Consider the following 13,064-nt stretch of genomic DNA (forward strand, 5'->3'; position numbering starts at 1 on the left):
CCTTCAAACGCATGTCGAATCTATATTTTTTTGTACATTCTGTTGAAGGAAGTGAAAATAAAACCTTTGAATTGAATTGAATTGAATTGAATATGAAAGGTACTTTAACCTGAAACACGGAAATTCAGGGAAACTTTTGAGGTACCAAAACTTTTTATTATCTTTAAGCGATGACCGGTATTGGCCCCTGTAAACCACACAACATAAAGCCAAGTATGTGGGCATTACATTAAACCATGCACAGTTGTCAAACCTGACGATAACCACAGCGTCAAATACGACAGTACCCGCACGCTACGACACGCAGACGCAAAACAGCGATAAGAAAGGATACGGCAATATTGGCAAATGCATTATCGGAACAAACCTCCATTCATTTGATCAACAAAATAACCCTCTTGTAGAGTTGAAAATACATACTGTTACGTTCCGTGTTTAGATGCACCCATGATTAACATTAGTCCCCGCGATGCGGGGAAAGTCCTGCACTGTGAGACTTTCTCCTGGAAAACTATAATGTGAACGCTCGCTGGGACTTGTCCCCTCGTCCCCGCGAAGCAAGTTGGGTACGGGGACAAGATTTTGAGGGGAGAGTGACCTTGGGGCATAATTGATAGCGTCCAGTTGTGGTCATCAAATGTGCGCATGCGTGATGCCTGGTTTCGAGTGGCAGAGCTCGCCCCAAGCCCCGATTGCCCCCACAGCTTGGGGACAGATGGGAAAGCAATGTGGACAGTCAGTCTAAAAAAAGATAACATCTCTTGTGACTGTCCCTGCGTCGCGGGGACCAATGTGAACACGGGGTCAGGCGCAACCATTATGCCTTCGGCACCACTTCGTGGCGGAGGCATAACGATGATTAGTGGCATGATCGTAATGACAATTTGATGGTATGGTGCAAGAGACAACTTGGCCTGAGCAGACTTCCTTCTTTTGATATCCCTCGCCCTGGCCCGACCCCATGAATGACAGAGAGAAAAAAAACACTAGTGATTAAACAACAAACCACTTGCTAGCAGCCATGCAGGGGGGTGTTTGATCAATTTCGTCAGCGCTGACAAGTTGTCAGTCTCTGACAATTTCAGTGAAATCCTTGCTTTTGATTGCTGAGATGCTCTGGTCACTGACTGTTACTATGGTAATTGTCAGAGACTGACAACTTTCATGAAACGGTACCCAGGTGTCTCATGTATACTGGTCCTAAGGTGAAGAATAAAAAAAAAACCACACACACACACAAAAAAAACGATGGTAGAGAGAGGGAAACTGACAGTCTCACACCCAACAAGTATGCCAGTCACCTGGTCAGGCTGGCGCAGTGGTAGACAGGAATTTGCGTATGCGTGCTTGTAGAATGCAAGAATGGGGCCCTTGGAACGGGTGATTATAAGAAGCAGACCTGCATACAGTGGACGACTGTGTGTGTAATCTCAAAGCTGAAGTTTCTCACAGTGCACTGTATTGTGTTGACACGCACACACAGTGTGTGTGTGTGGCATGTGTTGGTGTGGCACACACATAATCAGACATGAGTTGGTGAGAGCATGATTGCACCATGCAGGAAGACAAGCAGGAAAAGAGATCAGTCTCTCAGCTACGTGTGTAGCTGGCTGGCTGGCGAGATCAGTGGACTAGATTACAGTGTAAGTGCGCGAGTAGAAGCTGACAACGCACAATAAGATGACGCTCAATATGACCACCTCTACTGCGTAGTCGGCATAATCTATCAGGAACTAGTGAGAAAATAATCCTTCTGGTAAGGAAATTAAATCCCTGCAATCTTTTTTCCAAGGATTTACTTATCATTTTTAGACATTAATACATGGACAATGGAAGTGTTTCAGCCAGATTTGTCCTGATTAAGCGGTTCACGGTTCCGATAAAGCAGTGGAAATAACACATGAAATTTTGTTGCATGAAAATTTATTGCGCATAAGCGGGGTTCCCTCTAAAGCGGTTCCCGATTAACGGGTGAGCACTGTACCATCATTAACATTTCTTTTCAAAGATTAAAAAAAAATCCACATGTTTGTGCCCCTTCCACCTACTTTTGTTTGATGGATCATAGAAACCTCCCATTTATCTGCCTCTGATGGTTTACTTTTTTTTTGGGGGGGGGGGGGGAGAGGGAGAATAGAACCATGAGGGTTTGGACATGGTAATATATCATAGGAATGAATAAAGAGAAGGAAGGGAATAAAGTTCTTTTCTCAAGGATTCTGAATATCTTCTTTTTTTCCCCCATCATGTAAAAGTTACTCTACACTGGACAATAGGTTTTTCTTTAGACAATCTCATGCAAATTGCCCAAAACTGTTTCACTGCAATCATGTGCAATATCTTTTGCTGAGTACTTGATGGAATTCTGGTGTTTATGTTGCTGCTGTTGTTGCTGAGAATTCTTAATGAAAATCGATCCCAGTTCCTTGGATCTTTTATGAATCGCATCTAATTCAAAATTCATAAAAGTGACTAAAACTGTGGAGAATATCTCTTTTGTTTCGACTTCGGGCCACTGCACACGTGACCCCCAACTGTGCATCTAAACTGTATGTGCAAAGAATTTAAAGAGGCCTTAAAAGTGGAAATCTATACTGCAAAAGTTCCAATGTGTTAATTTGTGTGTGTGTGTGTGTGTATGTGTGTGTGTGTGTGTGTATGATTTGTGTTTTTCACTGTGGACATGACTTTTGGTCTGTCAATGTTTTTGCTGGTTTTTTTTCATCAAATGGACATGTGGAAAATGTAACTCTGCACTGAAGATAGATACCAATATGTGAAGAGGAAACTTATCTTGTGGAAATTTGATTTAAGGATTTATCAAATTTTGATAGAGTATGTTGCATAGAGAATTATCACTAGCATTAATTATGATTGTTATAACTCACACAAACAGAGACTCCAACTCTCGTGCTTTGAAGCCATTTTCTCTAAATCTCCTGCACTCCCCCTTGAGTTTGAATTTCTCCCTCTACAGTTTTGTGTCTCCCGCCTAAAATGTATTTTCTCTCTCTTAAAGTTTAGCTTTCTCCCACAAATGTCAGTTTTATCAAGAGAAATTTGTTCCAATTTATGCTCAAAATGTATGCTACGAGAATAAATAGTACTTACAGGACTAGAGCTTCCAGGGTTGTGACCCTGGGGTCAGGGATGTCGCACTTCGCACTCACAGTATTGAGCCCATGTTCGCACAATCCAGTTTGCACCACAGTCTATATCAGTAGTTCAATTCACAACATTTTGTATGGTTTTCATGAAAATTTGCAGTTTCCGTGGTTTTACATTACTTTAGACTGATGAAAAAGGTGTCTTGCACATCTACCTATGAAAGTGGTCACAAGCCACATTTCAGGTCAATTGCACAAAAATGAGGGAGAAGTCCAATCCACAAGATTTTGCAACAGACCAACTGCCTGCCCGCCCGTCTGTCTGCCCGTCTGCCCACCCAACCAATCAACCACCTGATCTCAGAGAGATTCCTTTTTACCCCCAAGCAAATATGCTAATAGCATTCACATCCTTTTAAACATCCATGAAAATCAAAATATGCATGAATTGGCAGCCATGCCCATTTACCTCTCATAGTGTTTGCGTGTACATGTTGCTGCACTTGTGCTGCCAGGGTTGCCTCCCAGCTGGTCGTATATGACCTTCCACTGTTTGCGTGCTGTGATGCTCTTGTAACCCCCAAGCTGGACTGCCAACTCAAAGAAGGCAAAAAGATCAACTAAAAGAGACATATGAATAGAGAGAAGAAAAAAAGATCAGAAACAGAGTGCATCCCTTTCCACAAAAATATGCACTATGAACAGATGAAACACAATTCACATTTGCCATGCTATCTTTTCTCATCCCTCCAGTAAAGACATAAGAGATGACACAAATATTTTACTTGGTGAATCTTATGAAAGTCGTATCACACCTTTTAGTCATATGCTTTTCTCTCATTCAGACAGCAAACATTTCAAAACAATGGACCTATCTGGTTATGATATACCATACTTACTGGTAATCAGTTGAATCAGTCAGAACTAATTCTATTATCTATGAGATAAAAACCATCTGTCTGCTTTCCTTACCTGTTTAAATATATCTGCGTGCATGCAAATACTGCAGCTGAGGTAAATGCAACACAAAACTTTGTGCACTCCCTCGTACCTCCTGATGAGTCTCTCAATGAGCTCCTTACAGTGACCTGCATGTCCTCAATATAACACACACCAAAATGGGTGAGAGAGTGATGAGAGGGGAAGGCTGCAGGGAACCAAAAGTTGATGGATGGTTTTTACCTAGTACTTAGAAAATAGAATTAGTTCTGATTCTACTTATCTACATACTGGTAAGCAAAATCCATCTGTCTGCTTTCTATACCTGTGTCAGACCAACACAGAAAGGGAGGAGCAAAACTGACCACTTAAAGGAAGAGGTCCAGACGACATGGCAGCAGAGGCCAAGGCTGCCTGAGAGAAAGCTGCCCCTGATCTAGGGACATCCCTCAGGTGACATTCCAATGCCTCTGAACTGTACTTCACTAGAATAGTATTGCCCGAGTCGAAGACTCGGGCAATACAATTCTAGTTTGGGCAATAAATGTCGTATCCCCCTCAAGGTCAGTCCATATAATATTAATGTGCACTGCCCACTGAAGTAAGGTCACTGGATTCGCAGTTCGCAGAATGAAGAACAATGACAGGTGTACAAATTATGCCACAGATCCCACAATGGGAGAAACTTCTGGCATCACTTGCAACTGTGCATCATAGTGATTGCAACTGGAAGTTGGTAAACAACCCTATGTGACATCGCAAGACATGTGCTTATGCCAGGCACACTAAGTATTCTATGTACAGAGAATGTTAGGTGAAAATGTCAAGAACATGGCATGATCATCATAATGCAAAAAATCTTGTGATCTCATGCTTGGCAAAAGGATATATGTTACTGTTCAATATTCAAAGGAATTCAAACTTGGAACCGCAAAGTTAGTCAGAATTTCTTTCAGGGGTTTGCCGATCAACAGTTCTTTTTTTTTAGCACATGACTATTCATTCAGTAATATGTGACACTACCCTTAAAGATCTACATTAACTTTAGACATAATGACTTTGACAATGATGCAACGCTAACCACCATGTAATTATCAAGCTGTTGGGCAACTTCATATGTTGACAAGTTGGCAATTTATGGTAATAACCCCCTATGCCAATGGGCTAGGCAGCAAACACTGTTGCATTTGCAAGTGGACAGGCATGCCGTTGTGATTGGCACCAGTGGTAGACATTGAGTCAAGCTGCTCTCGTTATCCGCCTTGGCAAAACTGCTAACATTTTCTTGCCTTTGTGTATAAAGTGCATCCCCAAGCTTTGGTACTTAAATTAGGATGAAAAAAAAAATGCACCCGTATACATAACTGGTAAATGTTATCTTGATTTTGATGGCTAAAAAAATAATACAAGGTAAACGCTTAGCGATGTCTTGCCCACATATCGCAATTTGTGATTACAGTGTTTTTTAGCGTAAGTTTGACTTAGTCAATATTCAAATTTGACCGACATTTTTAGGCAATGTACCTGTGGTATGAGTTTTTTGGCAATAGCTCAAAGCTGTGAAAAGTTGAGGGCACACCATAATGTGTACAGTAAATATTAGGTAAAGTTCATTAACCTTTTCACCTTTGACCTTTTATCTGGTATACAGAGCATACATAATCATAAACATTTATTGCTCATTAATCAATTCATGCACCTGTTTCAATCAAAAGTATTACAACAGCATTTTAGACATGCTTTCCTGCTTTGATCCCATCCTTACCCCGAAAGCCATGCTAGATAAAAACAAGATGGCGCTATGAAAAATCTAAATAAAAAACTACATGTGCACAAGATAATAAGTCTCTTAACGCCTTAGTAATCACAAAGAAGAAATGGCTTAATATTCATAGATAAGGTGAATTATACATTTACGGATAGCGTCAGCATAAAGTTCACAACATGAAAACTTCTCCAAAAGGACTGAGAGATAGTGTTTTGACACCCTTTACTGAATGCTAGAACCTGATCTGGAATTTTGGGGACCAAAATGATGACATCATTACACGTATGAGCGTGTTGCTGCACTGTTGGTATGCCCGTTGGTATGCCGCATGGTAGTTCAAATCATGAATTATGCATGATATCCATAGGTAAAGTGCACCGAGGTGATGCAGTTGTCCAATGTCTTCCTCATAGAATCAGGTATATAAACATTTATTGTTATAATTTTTGCAGATTTGTACTTATTGAATTTATCTTGCTTAGAACTAAACTGGTAACTGTGAATGGTAAACAATGTCTTTAATATTTCAGTTTTACTTTTTAGCTTCACTACGTTTCCACAAACATTCAGATAAAGTCAGCTATTACACTTGGACCTCAGTTACAGTGCGGGCCTGGGCCGAGCCGCGGCCGAGCCCAGCCTCAATTGCAGGGCTGAGCCCCGCAATTTTGTCCGTTTACACTGCCGGGCTCGGCCGCGCTTTTAATTCAAACCTTTCAATATTTTGTTGTTGTGGCGCTCTGCTTGTAAACAAATGCAATTTGGTATAGTCTGGTTTTCAGACCCTTTGCCAACTGGATTCCGTGGCGACGAAGTCGCCGTTCGGGCACAGGCCTTTGCCGAAGGAAAAATCCTTTGCAGGACAAAACCACCTTAAACTATACTAGTTTTCAACGTTGAGGGGGTTAATATCCTGAATAACGAAATAGTACGGGCAGAGGGTTTGGAAGCCAGACTAAAACTGGCCGTGCATTTGGCCCAGTTTGCGTTTACACTGAGAAAAGGCCGGGCTCGGCCGCGGCTGAGACCACCTCCAGAGCGTGGCCTAATGTGCGGCCAATTTTGGCCCTGCATTTGGCCTTTTGCGCGTTTACACTGAAATGAAGGCGGGCTCGGCCGCGGCCTCGCCTTGCACTGTAAACGGGGTCATAGTGTACACCTAGTGTTGCAGTGTCAAGACTTGAGTGGCATTCCTTATGCTTTGCATACACTACTGCAGGCAAATTAAGTGCTTGTTTATTTCTTGGAAATTAAAGAAACTAGAACTACAGTAAAAAACCTGTCTATAGCGGCCACCCAAGGGAAACAACAAAAGTGGCTGCTATAGACAGATGGCCACTATAGACAGGTTGGTGCCCACTTTGGATTCCAATATTTGCATTTTATAATAGCAGAAAATAATGCATGTTATTCTTAAAGAAAAAAAAAATGACAACCAGCAAATAAGTTTGCATGTGCAGCTATTATGGGAATTTTTGTTGTACAATTTACTTCATTTTATTTTGTTTTTCTTTGCCTGCTTCTGCTCTTTTGATTTTAAAAACATTACAGGCCTGAGGAACTGCTCTGGTTTGTACCGGTTTGCATGAATGGGGTTCACAATCACGAGTGTGGAGTCCAATGGAGATTGATAATGTGTGAAGCTTATGTAATGTGTGACGCTTACACTTAACTACCATACTGCACGTCCTTAGTTACACACTAATTAGTCTGCATTTCAGTAAAATTCTAAGATGTTATTAGGAGTTGTTTTTGTCTTTTTAGCATCTATTCAGGGTGAAGCCTAGATGTAATTTCTGAAGCCTAGATGTAATCTGGTAAGTCAAGCTAGTGATAAGACCGTTTTTCGTGGCAAAGAGCTGCATTAATTTTGTCAATCGTGTCTGTGTGATTGTGATTGAACTAGGACTCAGTAGAATTCATGGAAGGAACACAAAAGATATCGTATTCATGGCTGATTTAACGGTTCAGCTAAATTTTTGTGGCTGCTATACGCAGGTATATATTCACCACGGGATACAAAATGAGTGGCTGCTGGCCGCGTTAGGCAGGTGGCTGCTATTCAAAGGGTCTCCTAACACAGCAATTTCGTGCGGGGGATTTTTCAGTGGCCGCTGTAAGCAGTTGGCTGCTACAGAGAGGTGGCCGCTAAGACAGGTCTGACTGTATCACTAAATGTTTGTTTGCTTTCATTTTCATCTGAGAAGATGACTGGATAGCCCATATTCAGCTGCAATAGCCGGTCTTCCATGGGGTCCTGTTGGATGTTAGACGGGACCACTTCACAGGGTTTAACACCCTGCTCTTCACAAGAACTAAATGAAGCGCGATCTTTTACGTGCATGAGTTGTGACTTTCTCATTCGGGACCTCCATCTTATGTCCTTTCTGAGGGAGTGTTATGCCTTTTACTAGAGGAGATGGTATGATTACACACAACATTGCTCTGTGGGACTTGGAAATCAAACCCTGGTCCTTTGGATCGTGAGGCAGGCGTGCCACTAACTAAATGAACTCAACGCCCTTTCATCACTAAATGTGATTAATATCCCCACCTACTCCTTAGGGAGTTGGCTCATTCCTAAATATTTTTAGCTCATTCCTCAATATTTTTGTATGTTTTTTATTGAACAAAAAATGTGGTTACCATGGCAATGCACTGTTCAACACTGACAAAAGATGTGTTTTGCTCATCTTAAAACTACATACATGTACAATGGTTGTACATATGTGCCAAATCTCATGTCCAATGCTCAAACACTGGGGTTGTTATTGCAATCCACATTATCTTAGTGATCTTTATCTTAAAATATTGTTAATAATAATAATGAATAATGAATAACATTTATATAGCGCTTAATACTGATGTTTCTAAGCCCATCGATCCGGAAAAAAAAGAAGTATGACATTAAAATAAAATACAACATTATGCAAATATACGTATTATGATATAACATGCAGCAGCAAAACAACATAATTAAAGTTGAGTAAACAGATAAGTTTTCAACGATGACTTGAACTTATCAACGTTATCAGCATTACGAATATGGAGAGGAAGTTTATTCCAGAGAGATGGGGAAATAACAGAAAAAGCCCTATCACCATAGCGGGTGCAGGTGCGGGGACCATGTGATAGTTGGAGAGTGGAGGAAGAACGAAGAGAACGGGTTGAAGTGGAGGAGCGGAAAGAAATTAAAGGACAAGTTCACCTTCATAAACATAAGGATTGAGAGAATGCAACAATATTAGTAAAACACATCAGTGAAAGTTTGAGGAAAATTGGACAATCGATGCAAAAGTTATGAATTTTTAAAATTTTTGTGTTGGAACCGCTGGATGAGGAGACTACTACAGCTTGTGAGTCATATGCGTACAACAGTATAAAGAAAATGTAAAAGAAAATTCAACATATTATCACTTTTTTCGCATAATAAAAGAGCTCTTGACTTGCCTCTTTCTAAAGGCAGGGGGAATAATATTGCCCATAACATTTGTCGGTAATGAGTCAGGGGAATGTGTACTTTTTTTCAAAAGATGGAATTTTGTGAAATTCTCTTTATATTTTCCTTATATTGTTGTACGCAAGTTATTCATACACTGCAGTAGTCTTCTCATCCAGCGGTTGCTGCACAAAAATTTTAAAAATTCATTACTTTTGAACGGATTGTCTGATTTTCCTCAAACTTTCAATGATGTGTTCTACTAATATTGCTACATTCTCTCAATCCTTATGTTTATAAAGGTGAACTTGTCCTTTAAGTTATTAAGTTATTAAGAAAGAAATTGTTACCATGGTAATACATTGTGTGACAATCTTTAACTCTATGACCCTAATTTACACAGCTAATATGGTGTCTGGGGAAAAGTCCTAATTTTACAGCATGATCCAGGTAACAAATTCTATCATGTACAAAATATGGCCCTGGTAGTGGATATGGTAACCAAGATACAAAATAAAGAATTGTTGACCTTTGAACCTCATTTTGCACAGCCAAGATGGCACCTTAACAAAAAATAGGTATTTTATGAAATACTTCTTGTAACATGGTCTACATTGTGCAAATTAGGGGGGTGATACCGCATACACTATTGAAGATACAGAATGAAGTGTATTCGACCTTTGACCCCACTTTGTACAGCCAAGATGGCATCTGCGCAAAATAAAAACTTGTTACTTTATGAAATGATTCTTGTAACACGGTCAACATACACACAAAATGTGAGAGCAATAGGACATGTATTCAGCAAGATACAGGATGAAACATTTATGTCCTTTGACCCTAATTTACACAGCCAAGATGGTGTCTGAGGAAGTAGTTATTTCATTAAAATAATGTTCATGAACAGGAACAGCAACTGGCGAGCGTGCACTGGAAGCACTTCTCTAGATGCTTATTTTCCTGCTTCTAACTCCGAGCCAGAGGACCATGATCTGAAAAAGGTTGAAACCTTGGAGGAAACAAGTCACTGAGGAAGCAGGAGAACTTTTGTAAGGAATAAGAAGGTACAAGCAGAGATATTTGCATCTGATTTTATTGCTCCGCAAGCTAAGATTTACACCACCAGATTCATATAGTCCCAGATATCCACATCAAGTGTGGGTTTCCTCATTTGACTGAAGCATCTCACTTTCCAACTGCAGACAGGATAATCCAGCTTTTGTGTACCTCCAGCTGAACAGTGCCTTACTCCAGGACAAAGGTGTTACTCTTCAAAGGAAATAGTGTTCAGTGGAGTTAAGCCTTCCTCAATGGCCCTCAATTCACCACCTTCAACCCGACAATCATCAGCACTTGTTTTCAAGTGAAGGAGATATTATATCTGTTATCATGAATCTAAGTGCCATCAAAAGTCCTGGCCACGATGGCATTGATTCTTCTGTTTTAAAACGATGTGCCCATCTTATTTTTTTTCCCTTGTCACATATTTTAAATACTTCAGTTGAACACGGTATACATGTATGTATCCCACAGATTTAAAACTAGAATTATCACTAGTGTCGCTTTGTAGTATGTGATGTCATGCGGGCAATGACGTTAATACCAAGTTTGTGCATTTGTCGAATTAGAAACAGAATAATTTTAGTTTACTGTACAATTACAGAGTTGACACTGAGTATAAAAGTTACAGCAAATGGAAATATGCTTTCCCCCAGCATCACTACATTTAAAGACCACCATACACACCAACTTTGACCTTCATAGCTTGAATGGTTTATTTTGATACAAAAATGAGTGGTTACCATTGCAACACATTTTCCTTAAACTAACACATTGGTGTCTTGCAAAACTACACTTCCAGATCATGATAAATACTTAATTTGACTTTAATTGCTTGAATGATGGAAAAATTATTAAATCTGCAAGGTTTTGGTAAAATTGTGGTTACCATGGCAACAGTTTGTGTGACGAACACAAAAATTATGTGTTCCACATCTATACCTCAGGGCCATAATGCCTACCAAATTTGGTTTCAATTGCTTGAAAACTGTGGAAGAAGTTCACTCCACAGGATTTAAAAAAAAATTTGGTTACCATGGCAACGCATTGTCCGATACAAATACAAAGGATATTTTGCAAAACTATACTTAAAGAGCATCATACACACCAAATTTCACCTTCATAGATTAAATGGTTCAATTTGATACAAAAATGAGTGGTTACCATGGCAACACATTTTTCTTATATTAACACATCAGTGTCTTGCATAACTACACCTCCCGATCATCAAACATACTAAATTTGACCTTAATTGCTTGAATGATGTGGAAGTTATTAAATCCACAAGGTTTTGGTAAAATTATGGTTACCATGGCAACGCTTTGTCCGACAAACACAAAAATTATGTGTTCCACATCTATGCCTCAAGGCCATAATTCCTACTAAATTTGATTTCAACTGCTTCAAAATTGTGGAAGTTGTTCACTCCACAAGATTTTGAAGAAAACATGCGGTTACCATGGCAGCGCTTTGTCAAGTACAAACACAAAGAGTGTCTTGCATAACTACACAGCTATAGATCATCATAAATAGCAATTTTGAAATTGATTGCTTAAATACTATGGAAGTTATACAATCCACAAGGTTCTCGTAAAATTATGGTTACCATGGCAACGCATTGTCCGACAAACACAAAAAACATGTCTTGCACATCTATACCTCAATATCATCATTTACCCTAAGTTTCATTTAAATTGCTTCAAAACTGTAGGAGGAGTTCGCGACGCAAGATTTTGCAACAGACCGCCTGACCGCCCGCCTGCCCGACCAACATCACGGTGATTCCTATATACCCCCTTCACACTATGTGTGGCGGGGGTATAATAAGCAAAAATGACACTTGTGTATGAAATGGGAGATAAATGTTTATGTTCAAATTATAGATGTCAGTTTTGTCATTTTTTTTTCTGAAATACTTGAAAAACTTGTATGTAAGAGACTGGCAGGTTTTTTTTTTAATTAAAAAAGAATGTTTAATAAACAATTAATTTTTCAAAGAAGGTTTTAGTACAGATATGGCACTTTTAGAATATGCTAATGTATCTACAGCATTTGAAGAAAAAATAATTGTTGGTCTGTTTTTAGATTCATCAAAGGCTTTTGATTCTATTGTAATTCTATTCATATCAAGAGAACGTATCATCATGGAATCAGGGGAAATGTTTTTAAGTGGTTTGAAAGTTATTTAACAGACAGACAACAATATGTATTTGTTGAAAATCACTCCTCGAAATATAATTTTATAAATGTTGGTGTTCTCCAAGGTTTTGTATTTGGACTGTTGCTTTTGTTTTGTTCCATTCATTGCACAAGCGTAAATCATTTTTTTTTTTGAATATGACATCATTATCCTGGTTTGCTCCTCCTGCACAACTTCAGATTTCTGTCAATTATTTTCACTAGTATCTTCAAAAATAAGTCTTCGGCAAAGTGAACATGCCTTCACCTTTGTCCGCACATGTCTTATGAAATGTATGTTCGGTATCGAACATTTTATCTACGAGAGAGCTTTACTTACATATCAATATAACAATTGCCATTCTAATGCCAATTAGAATTGCCCCCGGTAGCTAAAAATATCTTAGAACCCCCTCGTTGCCCCGGCAATGGAAGGGAAACCCCTCACACACTCCCCTATATAAGCCTGAGCGCAGGCGATCTCGTCCTCTTTCGATGCCGATGGCCGGCTGAACCGCAGAGAGGGGAGGAGGGAGGGACCTATAGGTAAGTAAAGCTCTCTCGTAGATAAAAT

At 39.6% G+C, this 13,064-nt stretch overlaps 1 protein-coding gene across 1 annotated transcript in view; it reads right to left on the bottom strand.

The window, feature by feature from the left end:
- Positions 1–13,064, bottom strand: part of LOC139712161 (uncharacterized) — a 161,349-nt gene that overhangs the window by 69,796 nt on the left and 78,489 nt on the right. The window contains exon 4 of the mRNA XM_071623999.1: positions 3,577–3,727. Within this exon, the coding sequence (XP_071480100.1) occupies positions 3,577–3,727 (151 nt within the window). The remainder of the gene's footprint in view (positions 1–3,576; positions 3,728–13,064) is intronic.

Source organism: Diadema antillarum, unplaced genomic scaffold (genome assembly GCF_040938485.1).
Source record: "Diadema antillarum isolate AM-2024a unplaced genomic scaffold, OU_Dant_1.0 seq00001766_RagTag, whole genome shotgun sequence".
In the NCBI taxonomy this organism is placed as follows: Eukaryota; Metazoa; Echinodermata; class Echinoidea; order Diadematoida; family Diadematidae; genus Diadema; species Diadema antillarum.